The sequence below is a fragment of the Octopus bimaculoides genome, chromosome 24, assembly GCF_001194135.2.
Source record: "Octopus bimaculoides isolate UCB-OBI-ISO-001 chromosome 24, ASM119413v2, whole genome shotgun sequence".
NCBI lineage: Eukaryota > Metazoa > Mollusca > Cephalopoda > Octopoda > Octopodidae > Octopus > Octopus bimaculoides.
The window spans coordinates 21,298,046-21,317,535 of record NC_069004.1 but is presented as its reverse complement, the minus strand read 5'-3'; the positions used below and the strand labels follow the sequence as shown (position 1 = coordinate 21,317,535).

General features: G+C 37.2%; 1 protein-coding gene across 2 annotated transcripts in view; it reads left to right on the top strand.

The window, feature by feature from the left end:
• The window catches only part of LOC106878410 (solute carrier organic anion transporter family member 2A1), a 112,541-nt gene that overhangs the window by 76,818 nt on the left and 16,233 nt on the right, over positions 1–19,490 (top strand). For both annotated transcript variants that reach the window (XM_014927618.2, XM_052976333.1), the window contains 4 exons: positions 123–329; positions 5,682–5,846; positions 7,173–7,359; positions 19,148–19,274. In XM_014927618.2, coding sequence (XP_014783104.1) covers positions 123–329; positions 5,682–5,846; positions 7,173–7,359; positions 19,148–19,274 — 686 coding nt within the window. The remainder of the gene's footprint in view (positions 1–122; positions 330–5,681; positions 5,847–7,172; positions 7,360–19,147; positions 19,275–19,490) is intronic.

Here is a 19,490-nt window from a genome sequence, read left to right as displayed (position 1 = left end):
TCAATAATGGTCACCACTTACAAAAATTTAAAAAGGAGTGAAGTGAAAATCTCAAAAGACTACCTTCATATCAAAATTCTTTATTTTTTTCTTTTACTTTTCCATCTTTTTTTGTTTTTCAGATCATGGTACTAATTCTAATGATCCTCGATGGATTGGAGCCTGGTGGATTGGATTCTTAGTGATTGGCTTCAGTGCTGTGCTTAGTTTACCTTTGGTATTCTTTCCAAAGTCTCTGAAGAACCCAGATGTTATGTTAAGGCAGGCAATTGAACCTAAGAAATATCGGGAGTCTGCATCTGAATTGACCCTTATGGCTAAACTAAAAGGTATTGCTTTGTGTGTGTGTGTGCGCGTGTGTGTTTGAAGCTTTATTATAGTTACAGTATTTTTTGTTCATGTTGCTGTTGTTGTTGTTATTTAGCCTCAGGTCTTCTCTGATTGAACAGACCAATGGTCAGAGGCATTCCACCCCATAACCAGCCCATCATTTTAGCGATATCTCATAGACACTACATTATACAATGTGAGCTTTCTATTTTAAAATGATGCAGTGTTGTGTGAGAGATTTGGTTACTATTTCTAGCAGTATGAGTGGCTATGCAGAGGTTCCCTCTTTGGTTCATTGTTGCAATAGCTGTCATAGTTACTTTGTTACTGTTGTAGTTTAGCTCAGGTCACCACTTCTATTACAAACCAATGGACAACAGTGGTTCATCCTTGACCATCCTGTCTTTTTGCATATCAGAGATGACTTTGTACAGTGTGTTTATATTTAAGAAGCAAGGGTGTGATTTGAAGAAAATTCAGCTGCCATTTCTAGTAGTCTGAGCAACCACATAAAGGCTTCCTCAAGGCCTTTCCTGTTTAACCCCAGGTCAGTCTTAATCAAAGAGACCTAAGATCAAAGGCATTCCAGTATGACCATCCTGTGTTTTCCAGTCAAAATGTATCTGATACATTTTCTTTTTGAAGACCTTAGACTTGTGGTTGTCAGCCTCTTTGACTTTATGTTGTACTGGGGATCAGGAAAACAACTATTGTTGCACTTAGCATGGGGAGTAAAACATTGCTGGTGCACTTCAGGTGGTAATTTTAACAAAAACTATTGAACAAAAAATTATATTCATATAATTTCTCATTCATACAACATGAATTAGAACACTGCTCTCTGATTTTGCAAGCAAAGTTGAAAAAATAACTTTGTGGTCATGTGACTATTTAAAGCATAGGCAGTATGATTTTGGGATGATTTTTACTGTGTGGGAAAACTGTAAAAACTACTAGTGAACACATGGCAACAAAGTTGGTTTGTGCTGGAAGTTCATGCTGGAAGCCAATGTGAACAGGTGGTTCGAAGTCTACAGGAAGATGATGTGTGACATTGATGTGTGATGTGATGAAAGTCAATGCAAGTGGTCTTATGTAATAGCCAGTGCCATGTGGTCGATGTGAGACAGTTGACTTGAGCGATGGTGCCAGGCAATTTCATGTGGAACAGTTGACGCAGTATTTGGTATCAAGTGTGAAGTTAGTTTCAGTGGTTAATGTGAACAGTGGATGGTTTTGAACTTGCTGTGAAAATAGTCAGTGTGAACTTGGTAAAGTAAAGAATTTGGAATGATACTGTGAATTTGGAAGTAACAACAGAATCCAATAAGAAAAAAAGAAAGAGAAAAAAAAGAGAAAATAAATCATTAGACTGGTGAATAAAAGAAGAGCTCATCAAAAGAAGTCTACACATTTCAGAGGTAAATGAAAGAACTCTCTGAAAACTCTCTAAAGAACTGTCAATCCATTCTATAAATGCTTATTCGCCTCTTAATTAAAAGTTCTTTTATTTTGGCTATACTCAACGGTTTTGCTTGTTATTTTCAACTCTCCTTACTTCTTTGACTACTGCTCCTTCCGCTCTAAGCAAGTTGGTTTGCTGAGCTCGCCTGTGTAGTCTTCTGAGCTATCAGACACAGACTGTTGGAGCCTGTTGGTGGTGTTGGGAGGCCACGTGTGGTCTAACACTATATTTTAAATAGCCATCTATATTTCATACTTAATGTGTTTACATACCATTGATAGGCCAATTTCTGCAATTTCTCCTGAGATAACATCTATTATGGACTTGTTGTGTTAAAAACTCAATAAATATCTCAAAGAAAGAGAGAAAAAGAGAGAGAGAGAGAGAACAATTCAGCAGCAGCCAGTGAGAGCACCAGATACATTTCAGTCCCTTTAGGTTTTTCCAATGACATATACATGCATCCAGTCATATGTTCAGATGAGAATTTGTTGTCTCTGATATAGAAAATAGATAATAAAACATTCACTGATGAGGCAAATAGCCACCCAGCTGATTAAAAATCTGGCATACACAATTGTGTCAGTATTTAATTAAAATAGCCATCTATATAGCATACCTATCTATGGACCAGTTACTTCAGGAGCACAATTGAGAAATACCAAAAAGGCCAGAATGCATCTGGCATTCTTGCTGAGATGAATTTTCATCTCATTCTAATTTTTATTTTTGCCTCAGGACGAATACTTCAGTGACTGGTCTTTGGCTCATAACTGTAAAGTTGTGCATTCCATTTTCAGTGGTATGTTGTGTCCTTGAGCAAGACACTTTATTTCATGTTGCTCCAGTCCACTCAGCTGACAAAAATCTGTAGTAACTATAATTCAAAGGGCCAACCTTGTTTCATTCTGTGTCGTGCTGAATCTCCCTGAGAACTACTTTAAGAGTATGTGTGTCTATGAAGTGCTCAGCCACTTGCACGTTAATTTCATGAGCAGGCTGTTCCATTGATCGGATCAACTGTCGTAACTGACAGAGTGCCAGTAACATAACAATATATAGATGGTTGTTTTAATTACATACTGATTCAATTGCATATACTGGATCAATATTTAAAATTTTTAAATTATGAAAAACTAAACAGGACAGAAGGAGACACATGGGATGGAGAGTCACTGAAGAGGTCACAGGATGTGTGATGAAAGATTTCAAACAAAAGACACTAAAATAGAAGTGATAATAAAGCTGAAGTGAAAAATATGCGTATAGTGCATGTGGTTACTTGGCACAAAAAAAAAGTGATCATTCCCAAATATAACAATATCTGTTTCAACACACGATTTTACATCAGGCATCTTGCAAAACAAATACATAAACATATAAAAATAATTTACTTGGTTTTATTAGTTTTAGATATGTGTAACAAGATTATGTCATTCATAAGTGGGCCCTTGTTTCAGAAAAGTTTGACTTGTGATTGGCATGTAAATCTCCAACCAAGACTTCTTACCACAGGTTTCACCCATCTTTATTTTCTTGGGCTGGTACCTTCTTACCTGATTTCACTATCATGGCATGTATTATAGTGATGTCTCAGTCAGCTCTGGTGTTCTCCAAGATTCAGTTCTGTCCCCTTCTCTCTTCTGTTGATACATCAATAACTTACTTGTTGCCACATCCAACAATGACCACTCTTATGCCGATGACATGACCCTTCATTTCTCTTTAACCTTTCTTAACCTTGCATCATCCACACACATTCTAAATACCACTCACTAAACATTCATTGACTCCAAACAAAAACCTTGAGAGCATCTGCTAATAGGGTCATACTAATCTTGTCTCTTTTAACTCTTTTGTTGCCATATTTCACTTGACATTCACTGGTTTTGTTTCAATTAATTTTTTAAATAATGAATAACTTAGTAAATATTTGACCTTATTAAACTGGTGCCTGGGACATAAATTAACATGAAATTTTGATGCAAGGCTTTGATTTAGATCACATTAAAATAGGAAATGTGATCACAGAACCAATCAGGTTGGTATCAAAACGGTGAACACCAAAAAATCTCAAGCATTACTCTTATCCAAAAACTACCTCTGCTCCACAACTCCACTAAACATAACAATACTCAGCTAGAACCCTCACAGTCACTCCAAATTCTGAGTTTTACTATCAAGGATCTCTCCTGATAAAAGCATATCCTTTGCATAGCTAAAACCATATTGCAAAAGCTAACCCTTCTCTTCAGGGCCAAAAGATATTTCAGTCCCCTACAACTACTGACACTCTACAAGGCTCAAGTAAGGTCCACAGTGGAGTAGTACACCCACATCTAGAAACAGAATCCCTGCCATGCACACTGACATTCTGAACCACATCCAGAGAAGGGATACTCAGCTGGTTTGCATTCCATCACTAATAGATATACTCCAGCCCACTGGTTTACTGTGTTTTCCATCACTGCTCTAATAGTCTCCATTCCTCAGAACTGGCTGCTCTTGTACTTCTACAATTCAGGCACCAATAATCCACTCATCTCTCCGTCTTGTCTCCCTTGTTATGTCCAATACTTCATTGGCTCTCTGGAAGCCACTCTCTACTTGGCAGGCATTGACCCGTAACACTTTAAACGGAATATTAACATCTCACTAATCTCAGAGGACCTGTATGGATCACAAACACTGACCCTTCCTCCAGACTCAATTTCTCAAGATGCTAAAACACTACTATGCATTTTCTAAAGCAATATGTTAAATTTTCAAACATTTGTGCCTCTCCTAGATGCCAATTGTGTCATGCCATTTAAGAACTGCCACTCAAAGCTGATATTTGGTTGCTTGCCAAGTCTCTCAAATCCAGCAGCTTCTTGGTGACGTCCTTGTGTGTGTTGTTGCTGCTGTTGTAGTTGTTTTCTATTCTTTTTCTCACTTCAGTTGTGGACTCACCTGTTGTAAAAAACAGATGAGGATTCTGCAACTTCTAGTGAGCAACCTGCACAGATGATTTGTTTCTAGTAATCAAATGTTTGTGTGGTACATTAGCTTACTTCGTCTATCAAATCAATGTTGTTTATACAAGTGCACAGTGTGCCATGTATCAGATGTCAATGATCACAGAGCAACATAAAATGAAGTGTTTTGATTAAGAATACAATACACCGCTTTGTCTGGGAATCGAAACCACAATCTTGTGATCATGAATGATCTGTTGATAAGACAATTACTGTCTTGAGATAACATCTCTTATTGATTTGCTGTGTTAAAAACACAATAAATATCTCAGAGAGAAAGAACAATTCAACTCAGCAGCAGCAACCAGCAAGAGCACCGGATACATTTCGGCCTCTTTAGGCCTCTCCAATGGTGTGTATATATGGTTGGCCATTTGCTGAGGTGAGAATTTTTCCTCTCTGATATAGAAAAAGAAGAATAAAACATTCACTGATGCTGCAAATAGCCATCCAGCTGATTAAAAATCTGGTATATACAGTTAAGTCAGTATTTAATTAAAATAACCATCTGTATAGTATAGTTAATGTAGTGCATCCACCTCCTGGTTGCTTCAGCCTGCACAGTTCCTCCAAGAGAGCTCTTTACCAAGTGTCCGAGGTAGCTGGTACATTCACTGTGAAAAAATTAGAGTGCTTAGATCAAGCTCTGCACTATTGATGGACCTGTTACTCTAGTAGCACCATTGAAAAAGACGGAAAAGCCAGAATGCATCTGACACTCTCACTGGCCACTGTTGAGATGAATTAATCACTAAAGCATGCACTATCACTTTCCCTCTAACACAGCAATACTAAATACTGTTATAACTCATTATATTTATTCATAAATAATCTAACTACTAACTTTGTTTTCATTCTTTTCACTCCAGCTTTACCAAAGTCTCTGGCAGATGTCTTGAAAAACCCAGTCTATAACATATGCTTACTCTCCAATACAATTCTGCTACTGATGGTTATGGGTTTTTTTGCTTTCTCAGCTAAATATCTGGAGATAGTGTTTCTCCTCTCCCCTTTGAAAGCCAATATAACCATGTGTAAGTATTCACTTTCCATCCAGGTTTTCTGGAGGGTTTTTTTTTTTTTTTTTGCAACAAGCTGGCAGAATTGTTAGCATGCCAGACAAAATGCTTAGTGGCATGTCATCTATCTTGACATTCTGAGTTCAAATACTGCTGAAGTCAAATTTGCTTTTCATCCCTTCAGGGTCAATAAAATAAGTACCAGTCAAGCATTCAGGTCAATGTAATCAAGTATACCCCTCCTCCAACATTTCAGGCCTTGTGCCTATAGTGGAAAAGAAGATTTCTTTATTTTAACCCTTTAGCATTTAAAATGGCCATATCCGGCCAAAATATTCTATCTATTTTACGTTCAAACTGGCCAGTTCCTGACCTCTCACACCTACCCTACAATGTCATTCTAAAGCTAAATAATCACATCATTGAAATCTTGAAGCTACAAGATAATAATACATGATTAATTCGAAACAATGTGAATAAATAAGCATTGCATTTGACAGAGGAATCTGAATGCTAAACGGTCAATAAATATGTGTGCCATTTGGAGTGAACTACCAATATACTTTTCTATTTCTATTTGTTTCTACACTATTCATAAAGGCTCATACACACACACACATACACACACACACACACACACACACACACACACACACACACACACACACACACACACACACACACACACCCATCCACCCACACACACACGCAACACACGCACACACATGTATCATCATCATTATTGTCATCATCATCATGTTCATTGTCATCATCATCATCGTCGACACCATCGATGTTGTCATCACTGTTATCATCGTCGTCATCATCGTTGTTATTATCATCATCACCGTTATTGTCATCATCATCATTATTTTTCCATATTAACACGGTTTGTTCTTATTGACAGTTAATGCCCTCTTGCACATATCAGAGACCATATCTTGTTTGTGTGTTCCTTTTGGGGTATAGGGTCCTTGGATGGATTCTCTTTTTATCACTGTACATGAATATATAAGGACAGAGAACAGAAAGCATGTCAAGTGAAAGTGCTGAACTGGTTATTGAAGAAATCAACCTTTAATGACCAGTTGTGAGGAATATTCTAATACCTTTGATACTTCCTCATTGTCTTAGTCATCATCATCATCATCGTCATCATTACCAGTGCCACCTCCAGCACCAGCACCACCACAACCATCACCATCATTACTATTATCATTATTTTAATGTCCATTTTCAATACATCTAGTTCAATATATTACATTTCCATGTGTCACATCATAGTGACATATTATAGTCAATATGTTATTAATTAATTAATATAATTTTCAATTCTTCCAGGTGTGGTATCTCTTATATCTTCAGCAATGGGTACGCTGCTTGGAGGTACAATATCATCAAAGATGAGGTTGGATGTACCAAAACTGATAACATTGAAGTTGATCATTATGAGTGTTGTTCTAGCTGCTGATGTGATTAGTTTGTTCCTGGGATGTGATCAACCAGTCCTCAACAACCTTCCTAATAGGTGAGTTCTATGTAAGTACTTCTCAGAGTAGGCAGATCACAAAAAGTTCATTAATTTCACAAAACTTTCTATTCTTTGAGGATAGAAAAGGAGGCAGACAAAATGTCCACATCTAATAAAGTTAATGAGTGGTGGAAAGCAGGAGGCTGAATTGGTACTAGAATTGCAAGTGTTAGTACTTTAATACACCAGCTCCAGCATTCATCCTCAAAAGAAGAGAGGTTGGTAAAAAAGAGTCATATTTACTTTCTTTAATTTAGTTTTTGTGCTTCTCCCCTATCTTTTATGTTTTATCTTTTACTTGTTTCAGTCATTAGACTGTGGCCATGCTGGGATACTGCCTTGAATAATTTTGGTTGAATAAATTGACCTTAGTACCTTTTTTCTTTAAAGCCTGTTATTTATTCTAACAGTCTCTTTTGCCAAACCATTAAGTTGTGTTGATGTAAACATACCAGCAGTGATGATGGGGGACAAACATAGTCACAAAGACACATGCATATGAATGTTGGGTAAAAACTGAAAGGGTTCAATTGCAAATACAAACAACTGAAATTGGGATCCCCTTAAGGATCTCTGGAGCAATGTTACTCCTAACTTGGAGATCAGGGCATCTCTCTAGGTTGACTCACTATTTCTCTGCATTGAGATGTCATAGCTCTGGTACAATGGATATGTGATTAGAATGTTACAGGAAAGAATTGCAAGATGGATTCTTCAAGCTGAGCCAACAGGCAAGAGACCAAGTCTTAAACCATCAGTGAAATGGTTGAATAATATCCATAGTCTCAATTGGTCATGCTTAGGAATTCAGCCAGAAAATATAATGACTGTTGCTATTGCTTCTAGTAGGATCCTGTAGAAAAGATGCCTGAGGACTCTACCCCAACGACCCTCCCATGAATAGTGGGTGGAGAAAATGGATGGATGAATGGAAAGATAGTTTTTAAACTTGTCTAACACCATGGTAAAGAAAGGAGTTTTATGTGTAAACTCTATTTTGTATCCTCATAAGTTCTGGAAGTGCTGTGTGTGTGCATATATATGAGTCACCATGATTGACTGCTAAATCCACGTGTTTTTTATTCTCTCTCTGTTTATTTCCTTGTGTTCTTTTCTGTTGAAGATCATAGGCTTGAAACGTAAAAGACTTTCTCACCTTCCCGAGCATCAAACTAATACACCTGCTTGTTGTTTATACACCTGTCTTCGACTTTTGTTTTTCTGTAAATTTCGACTATATATATATATATATATATATATATATATATACATAAAATTTCTAAAGAGGACAACAAACATTAAAGCAAGGCAAACATCTCAAGTCATATACATTATTATTATTGGGAAAAAAAAATAATGTATATGACTTGAGATATTTGCCTTGCCTTTAACGTTTGTTGTCTTCTTTAACAATTATATCTGCTATATCAGAAATCTGCAATGGCTCCATAACTACCATCTCAGCAATAACCTTGGAGCCCTAATAATCCATTATAGCACTTACCTAGCATACCTAGTTGTTTTAAATCACTTATGAGTTAAACACCCATATTTTGTGTGTGTGTGTGTATGTATGTATATATATATATATATATATATATATTTCCAAATTTGGTTACTAGGGATATACAGTCCTAGCGAGTACCATATTCTCATTTACTGGTCAATAATGCTGGCTAACTTCAGTGAGTGTAGAAAAACTCCAGTTACTATATTTTACTATCCTTAGTAGATCCTCACATTGGTAAATATGTATGTCCCTATAGAGAGTGCATTTTGTCAGTAGAGAAGAAATAATAAATAAATAATTAATGGGAACAGAGATTTATATATCCAGTTTTATTCTGCAGTTAATCACATCTGTACCTACATATGTTTTTGCAGCCAATCAGTGCACACTGCAAAAATTTGCATCTTGGTGTGCATTTTGGTGTTAATTTCTGATTCTGCTTCTTCAGGGTACTATTCACCATATTTCAAGATTCTATCTGAATTAAATACAAGTGCAACCAAAATATTTCATACACATGGTGTTAGCATTCTAATAGAATTATAAGTAATATTCATAGCCACTTTAACATGGCTGTCTGTTTGAGCGGCCTCTACTGTGATTTTTTAACGCCACAAGGACATCTCCTCAAGCTGGTCAATAATGCACAGCTGCATCAAAATTGCAAGCAGGTTAGCGAACCCCTACCATCTTCTAGTAATGGGACCAGTAGACCAGTCCTGGTTTTTGGCTATTTCTGCCACTCCTCAGTACTGGACACCTCATCTGCTAGAGATGATAGCAGCTTGCTTCTGCACGCAATATAAAAAAAAAGGAATGGTGAAATGATAGAGCAAAAGGGACACAAGAAGCATCTGATAGAAATGATGCTAAGCATTTGTACTCTTATGTTAAGAAGGCATATGGCCCAAAACCTTCCTCAATAGCTCCAGTGAGAACAGCAAATGGACATTTAATTCTGACTGACACTGCTTCTATTCATAAGCACTGGGTAGAACATTTTTCTGCACTTTTGAACAGACCATCATCCACTAAAAATCAAACACCTTCCAGTTATAGAAGTGATGGCATTTGAACCAAATCTAAATGACATCTAATTAGCTGTGAATAAACTGAATAACAATTAGTCTCCAGGGTCTGATGGAATCTGAGCAGAAGTCTTGAAATGTGGGGGGTGACAAAATGCTTGAACTCTTAAATATATTAATTTGTTACTGTTGGAGAGCTGAAAAAGTGCCTCAAGACTGGATTGATGCCATTTTAGTCTTCTTGTATAAATTGGGGCCAAAAGATCTGTGTGGTAATTTCCACAGGATTTCACTTTTGTCTGTGGTTGGAAAGGTACTTGCCCGCATTTTGTTAGACCGTTTAAATACCTTAATAGTTCCAAATATAGTGTCTGAGTCTCAGTGTGGTTTTTGTTCCTCCAGGGGCACAGCTGACTGTATCTTTACTGTCAGACAATTACAAGAAAAGTGCATTGAACAGAATCTTGCCTGATACCATGGCTTTGTTGATTCGAGCAAAACATTTGATACTGTTAATTGAAATGCTCTGTGGTTAATTCTAAGGAAAATAGGTTGCCCAGAACAATTTGTAAACATGATCAGGGCTTTGCATCAAGATATGAAATCTAGAGTTATTTTAGGTGGTAGGCTCTCCGGATCTTTTGTCATAGAAAATGGAATAAAGCAAGAACTTGATGCATCCACCCTCTTTGTAATATACTTTGCTGTTGTGTTGTCACATGTTTTTCAAAACTCTGAGGAGGGTACTTACATAAAATATCGAACAATAGGGAATGTTTTTAATCTGAACAAACTGAAATTCAAAACGAAGGTTTTTACTTCACTCCTTAGGGAACTTTTGTATGCTGACGATTGCAATCTTGTGAGTCATTCTGAAACAGGTCTGCAATCTCTTGTATCTGCATTTAACTCAGCTTGTGATGATTTTGGCTTGACCATCAACTTGAAAAAAACAGTTGTAATGCATCAACCTGCGTGTGGTGATGTTTGTAACCCCACAAAAATTTCGTTAAGGATAAGTTACTTGAGGTTGTCGATTCATTTGTTTACCTTGGAAGCTCTGTTCAAAATGATGGAAATCTTGATACAGAAATACAGCTGCAAATTCAAAGGGCAACAAAAGCATTCGGTGGCTTGGAGTCACGCGTTTGGTGCTAGCGGCATATAAATAAGAATATAAAACAGGCTCTTTACAAATCATTTATCTTATCATCCCTGTTGTATTCCTGCTATGATTTTGAGGAACCAATTGAGATGGTGTGGCCATATTGTTTGAATGGCAGATGAACGCATGCCGAAACAGCTGTTTTCTGGTGAGCTTGCAGAGGGGAAACGCTATCGGCATAAACCTACCAAAAAAAATGGTTTAAGGACGGCATAAGGACTACTATTAAGTCACTTGGAATGGTTCTAGAAGATATAGAAACCCTTGCTTTGGATTGAGTTGGATGGTGAACAAAGGTGTGGAGTAGAGTAAAATCATTTGAAGAGGCCAGGATAATACAAGTTAGACTCAAAAGAGATCTAAGGAAGAACGTAACGATCGAAAAGGTGAATGACAATAACCTCTTTGTGTGCAGTCTGTGACAGACCATACCTGTCTTTTGCTGGCCTCCAATCTTATCTGCGAACACATGGAAAACAAACCTCCACCAACTATTCTGCCTGTATGTCTGTGCACAACTTTGAATGCAGTGTATGCCAAAAGGTTTGCAAATCCAACAGAGGCCTCAAGAGACATTTTAAGATCCACAAAGAGCAGAACTTATCTGCAGTTCTTGGTGGTCCAAATCAGAGGTGCAATCTATGTGGGTGTCTTTTCAGAACATTGTCTGGTTTAAAAAGCCACATCAGATGCCATGATGGTTCTAAGGTGTAGGTACAGGAGGTGGTCAAACTCTGTATAAGGAGTAGGCAACCACCAACCACCATGTATGTATATATATATATGTATGTATGTATGTATGTATGTATGTATATACATATACTTGAATACCAAAGATAGAGTAATATGCTTTTTGTTAAAGCCCCCAAAAATCTTAATTTCCAGCTGTTTCTTCTTTCTGTCATGAAGAGTCACTCAAACTTAGAAAAGGAGTGATATACACACAAATAAGCACATAAAAGCAAAAGAGAGTAGAAAAAGAAAACGTAGAAAAAAATTGTACTCGAATACTGAAGGCAGAGTAATATTCGAGTACTGCTTTTTTTCCACCTAGTTTTGCATTTATGTGCTTACTTGTGTGTATATCACTCCTTTTCTAAGTTTGAGCAACTCTTAGCTGGTAAATGGAACTCTGCCCACTAAATTAAGATTTTTTCTGCTTAAATACAATATATATATGTGTGTGTGTGAGAGAGAGAGAGAGTGTGTGTGTGTATATCACTATAATTCTATTGGCCGGACTATCAAATGTTGTTATACACAGCTGGTTATAATGTGTTTCTTTACATTGTTATAGCATTCGAATATGCCACCTCTGTGGCTGGGTGGGCGGGCCTACATCCACCCTGAATGGAATACCAGTGCAACACAGGGTTACCCAGTGGATTGAAGCAACAAGAAATGAAGTGCTTTGCTCAAGAACACAACGCATCATTGATCAGGGAATCAAAACCACACTCTTGCAATCATGAGCACAACAGCCTAAACACTGGGTCATGTGCTTTCATATACATATATCAAATTCCAGGACAGAAGCCTTTGGACCCTGCTTACACTTCAGGAGATTCCTACTGAAGTCCTGGAACCCATAAGCCAACCACGTTGACTACGGATAGCAGTCTGAGGAAGACAATCCCTTGTGTTTAATGCCCAAGTGGTCAACAAGTAACTATGAGGTCTTTTCTCCCTCCACTTTGAAGTGAGTTCATTGCCCACCAACTATTAGGGTCTGAGGAAATACTGTAAAGCTAAGCACTTTATGGCTGTGAAACCCAGGGTAACCCCACAGACCAGCCATAGCTACCTTCATCCAATTACTTTGCTGCACTATAACCTAGAGTGTGCTTCTCTTTCTGATTTACGATTTACTGACCATATATATATATATATATATATATATATAAATACTCAACTGAGCCCTTTGATCAATTTCTACTCGAAGATATCCCCACTAGCTTTTATCTTTCTAAACATAGTTTTTCGTTGACTACTAATCTTTCTCATTACTCAGAACCATTTCACTTGATATCGATCTTTAACCCTTAAGACTGTTCTCCCCACCAATATTTTACATTTTACCACCACCACCACCACCACCACCATGGCGCCAAATTATCTCACCTTGTCCACCACCATGTCTCTCACTCCCCTTATGCTCTATGTCTGCCTCACTCTTGCAACCTACTCAACCAGTCATCATCTCTCTTTCTTCTCTCTCTCTCATCTTTTCCCTGTCTGCTGCATCATCATTACTATTCTGCTACTTGTAACCCCCATCATCATGAGTCAGTCTCCCAAACCTTATCTACCATTCACTACATCCACCTCTCAACCCTACCCAATCTCTACAATTATCCCCTACTCTTTCCTACTTCCCCTACATACCATCTCTTTAACATTTGCTCTTCATCACCTCACCTATTTCACATCTCTCTCTTCCTCCATACACAATTACAGTTCACACCTGCCCACATTGCTGGTTCTTCTTCTCCAATTCACTTCTACTCCCCTTATATCTTAAGGGTTCACTCATATGCCACATCACTGCTATTCTTATCTCTTCTCCAATCCACTCCAATTACCTTCCCACCCTCTCTTCTAAAACATGAGTAACCAATGTGGCCCCTTTACAGAAGAAACTTGTTCTACTCTGGCTGTTTCTCTCATATTTTAGCCCCTCATCTTCTAACATATAGTCACCTCTCTCGAAATTCATAGTTGTACTAGCTGCATAGCCATTGCATTAATGCTGATTGTACAAAAGAAAAACAATCAAGTATGCTCTGTAAAGTAGCTGGCATTGGGAAAGGCACCCAGCTGTAGAAACCAAACCAGAGTATATAATGTAACATGATGCAGTCCTCAGACCTGTTGGTCTCTGTCAAACCATGTAGCCCATGCCAGCTTGGAACAAGGACATTAAAGGATGATGGTGGTGGCAGTGGTGATTTTATAGGGCACAAATAATTTCACTCATATTTTGGGATAGGAGCTGGTGTTTATCAGTGTGATAACCTCCTAATTATGTTACTGAACATCCAGTCCTCCACAATCATCACAACAGGTTATGTTATGTGACTGAACAACCAGGATATAATTCTGCAGCTTAACTCTAAGTCAGCAATTAGATTTCTCAATTGGCTAAATTATCTTGATTCCCTTCCCATCACAGATCAGCTCAGCAATTCCATGTCATATGAAAAAGCTTCACTTAGTAGGATTATGGGATTGAATAACTCTGGTGATAGAAGACTGAGAAAAAATGAAAGGAATGTGAAAGAAGGAATTAAGAGAATGGGAAAGGGAAAGAGTGTGAGAAATAAAGTGAGGGAGATAAGTGTAATGAGAGAAAGCTAAAGAAGAATGTTGACATATCAAAAATTGAAATGAAAGAGTGAGAGAAGAAAGAAAAATATTTCATAAAAAGAAAAGGAGTAAAACAGAAGATTAAGAATATGGAAAATTATAGAAAAGAAACAAAAGAGGGAGAAAAAGCACATGTTTGTGAAAGCTCATGTTTATACAAAATGAAATACCCATCAAGTTTCCACGAACACATTGCTTAAATACACACTAGGTTTAGGGGTGTAACTCAATTGGATAGACCAATTTACATTTTAAACACTTTCCTGGCAATTGATACATACATATTAATTGCTGGCACGGATGCAGTATTTTATTTTGCAACCATGATATACTAACAAGTATCTTACAGCTTTACAAATCAATACTGTGTCTTACTTTGTGTTAGAAGTGCGATTCTCACTTTTAAGTTTATCTCTTTAGAGTGGGTTGGATGTGGTGCTGATAAAAGAGCAATAACATTTGAAACATGCATATACACCCATTACCTTTTTTTTTTTTTTTTCAAACCTTAATCACATTGTTTACATTGACGTATTCATAATGCCGAGTCATATTTCTATAGAAAATCCGTAGAGATAGCTTTAAAAAGTGACTGAATCACACTGCTAGCACGAGTAGAACACAACATTGACTTACAAGCCTTTAATATACTTGTTAGAATATTATAGTTGCAAAACAAAGTACAGTGTCCCTACCAGCAATTAATATATATGTACCAGTTGTCAGGAACGTGTTTAATATGTAAAACTGGTATGTCCAATTGTGTTACACTACTAAATTTAGTGGCTATTTAAGCAATGTGTTCGTGGATGGTTTGAAGAAGGAGAAATAATATGCATATACACACAGTACCTATTTTTTCAAACTTCAGTTGCATTTCATATATAGACATATGCATTTACAAAACAGTAACTTTTAGTGCTGCCTCTGAACTCTGTAGAGCATCTATAGAGATAAACTTAAAAGTGAGAATATTGCTCTGCTAATACAAGGCAAGACACAATATTCTTTTCTACTCTAGGCACAAGGCCTGAAACTTTTGGGGAGGGGGCGAGTCGATTAGATCAACCCCAGTACACAACTGGTACTTGATTTCTCGACCCCAAAAGGATGAAAGGCAAAGTTAACTTCAGCAGAAAAGACAAGACACAATATTGACTCGCAAAACTGTAACATACTTGGTTGCTGGCAATTAATATTGGTCACCCTGTATTAGGTACTTGAGTATACCATTATCTTTTTTCACATATTCGAATCACCTTGATCTATATTATTATCTTATATTTGCTGTCATATGTTATTGTTATTATTAGTAAAGGTGACGAGCTGGCAGAATCATTAGCATGCTGGACAAAATGCTTAGTGACATTTCATTCTTCTGCACATTCTGAGTTCAAACTCCACTGAGGTTGACTTTGCCTTTCATCCTTTCCGGATTGATAAAATAAATACCAGTTGAGCACTGGGGTCCATTACATCAACTAGTCCCTTCCTCCAAAATTTCATGCCTTGTGCTTATATGAGAAAGAATTATTAGTATTGTAACAGTAATTGATATTGTTTCGTTTTGCACATTAATATTTGAATTTGTTTATTGTCTTAAAATTTATCAAGTATCATTGCAACTCATGATGCACAGGTGATGCACAAATCCAATAAATTATAGCATTTGTGCAACATTATTCCACCATGCCTGGAATCATTGCTTCTCACAAGAAAACTGTAGATTTACAAAGTTGTTAAAGTGCCAGACAAAATACCTTGTGGTATTCACATCCAGCCTTTAAGTTCTGAGTTCAAATCCCACCAGGATCATCTTTTCCTTTCATCTCTCAGGTATCAATGAAATAAAGTAACAATGAACTGCTGGGATCAATTTAATCAATTGGTATTGACATTGCTGTCCTCTAAGTTTTTTCAACCAAGTGATCATATCTTTTCTTTTCTCTTTTACTTGTTTCAGTCATTAGACTGTGGCCATGCTGGAGCACCACCTTGACAAAATTTTAGTCAAGTGAATCAACCCCAGTACTCTTTTTTTCATCAACCCCTGGTACTTATTTTATTTGTCTCTTTTATTGAACCACTAAGTTATGGAGATGTAAACATACCAACACTGGTTGTCAAGCAATGGTGGGGGACAAACACAGACACAAAGACACACACACACATATATATATATATATGATGGATTTTTCTCTCAGTTTCCATCTATCAAACCTATTCCCAAGGCTTTGGTAGAAGACACTTCTTCTAAAGACTGAGGCTATGGTGAAAAACACCAGCTCAAGATGCCATGCTATGGGACTGAAACTAGAACCATGTTGTTGGGAAGCAAGCTTCTTACCACACAGCCATGCTTGCACCATAATTGAGAACTCTGAACAAATCTTCCTAGTATTGCTTCTGGGGCAGATGTGAGTGTAATTCCCCAAAGGCCACAGTTTTCCTGAGTAGAGCAGTGACCTCAGGTTTGGTGAAATATTGCTGCACAAATTCTATAATTTATTGGTATTTGTAGCATACCCATCATCATACTCAATACAAATCAACAAAAGACATATTTGTATTGATTTGATATGAGAATTTTTTGATTCATAATTAAGGATTATTAACATTAAAATATTTTGTAATAAAAGCATACCTTGTGTTACAATGGTATTGGATTCATGAGAATCTGACCTGAAGGTGGAATTCCATGTTATGGAACATGGATTTCAATGGGAAAATGGGTTTTCTGTTAATTCGACATTATAGCAACATTTTCAGAAATATAACATTGGAAGATTAAGGGGGTGCTCTTTTAGTTTTTCTTATTCACTTGCATAATTGGAAATGTCTACACTCATCATCATCATCACCATCATCGTTTAATGTCCACTTTCTATGCTGACATGGGTTGAACGGTTTGACTGAGGACTAGTGAGCCAGATGGCTGCACCAGGCCCCAATCTGATCTGGAAGAGTTTCTACAGCTGGATGCCCTTCCTAATGCCAACCGCTCCAAGAGTGTAGTGAGTGCTTTAACATGCCACCAGCACGAGAGCCAGTCAGGTGGTACTGGCAACGGCCATGCTCAAATGGTGTTTTCCATGTACTACCGGCACAAGTGCCAGTAAGGCGACACTGGTAACGATCACGCTCGAATGGTACTTTTTAATCTGCCACCGGACCAAGGGCCACACAGCGCCCCAAAGATTTTCAATTGAGTTCATGTCAGGAGATTGGCTTGGCCGAGGAAGCTTTTTGATCCCATTTTCAGTCAGCCATTGTTGAGTCCTTTTTCGCTTTGTGGCATGGAGCGCCATCTTCCATGAATAAAAACTCATATTTCGTTATGTTATCATGTGAATACATCAGAAGTAATCCTTGCTTAAGTATTTCGATGTATTTGACAGAGTTTATGGTTCCAACACATTTGATCAGCTCCCCATACCATTACAGAGATACCGCCATGTTTCACAGTTGGTTGGAGTCGTTTCAAATCAAATTCTTGATTGGGAAGCCTCCAGACCCAAATACATCCACTGTCTGAAAATAATGCAAATCAGGATACATCTGAGAAAATCACTCTATCCCAAAATGAACTGGATTTTTCTGACATCTCCTTAGCCCATTTCTTTCTTTTCATGATATTAACTGTTACATATGGATTAGGACAGTTGTGTGAGGAAATGCCACTCCCTAACTGTGGAAGGAACCTGTGGAAGAGATAGAACCAGGAAGACATAGGATGAGGTAGTGAAGCATGATCTTCAAACATTGGGCTTCAAAGAGGCAATGACAGGAGACCAAGACTTTTGGAGATATGCTGTGCTTGAGAAGACCCGGCAACCAAAGTGAGATTACAGCCATGGTTGATGCTAATGTTGCATGTCCAGCCCATTTAAGATGTGTCAGGCAATATGATATGCTTCCAGACATGAGTTCTTCTCACGTGTGAAGTTTCATCAAAATCGATAAAACGGTGTAGGAGGCATTAGCTAACAACTCCACAAACACACCCACAGACAGAATTTTCCACATATGCAGTAGATATATATATATACACACACAAAGTATGGGTTTTAGTTCACAGGTGATGTAAACGATTAGATACGCTAGGTAAGGTTATAGCTGAGACAGTAGTTATGGAGACATTGCAGATTTCCGATGCAGCAGATATATAATTGTTAAAAAGGACAATAAACATTCAGGCAAGGCAAACATGTCATGTCGTATACAATATTATTATTGGAAATAAATCAGTCTTACAGCTGTTTCTGGGATATCCTTGAGTATGAAATATTCTGTATTGGCCCAAGGCTATAGTGTAAGACACTTAACCAAGGTGCCATGCACTGGGACTGAACCCAGAACCATGTGGTTAGGAAGCAAGCTTCTTACCACACAGCCATTCCTGCACCTGTATAATATATATATAATATATATATACATAATATATATTATAGAATATATATATATATATCACGCGTTTGAGAATAAAAAACAATTTATTTCTCTACTATTCAATACATCTCAACGCTTCTAAAACAAACTTTGTTTGTTTACTTTCATCGTAAGTTGAATATATATATATATATATATATATATATATATATATATACATATATATATAAAATGTAGTTTCCATGACTTTTACAAGCTCTCCAAAACAGGTAACATGCATACTATATGTTTTCACTCTTACCATTTTATTTTTATTTTTGCCATCAGTTCTGAATCAAAGGAATTGTTCAAGATTTGTCACTGTGAACATAATCACTATTTCCCTGTATGCGGAAGTGATGGGGCCAATTATTTCTCCTCTTGTCATGCTGGCTGTAAACAGTGGATAAATACAGTGAGTAGCATTGTCTTCTATTTATTAAGAAATGTGTGTGTGTGTGTGTGTGCGTGCGTGCGTGTGTGTGCGTATGCATGCATGCATGTATATATGTATGCATATATAGACATTGTGTATATATATCATCATCATCATCATCGTTTAACGTCTACCATGTATATATGTGTATATGTATATATATATATATATATATATATATATATATATATATAT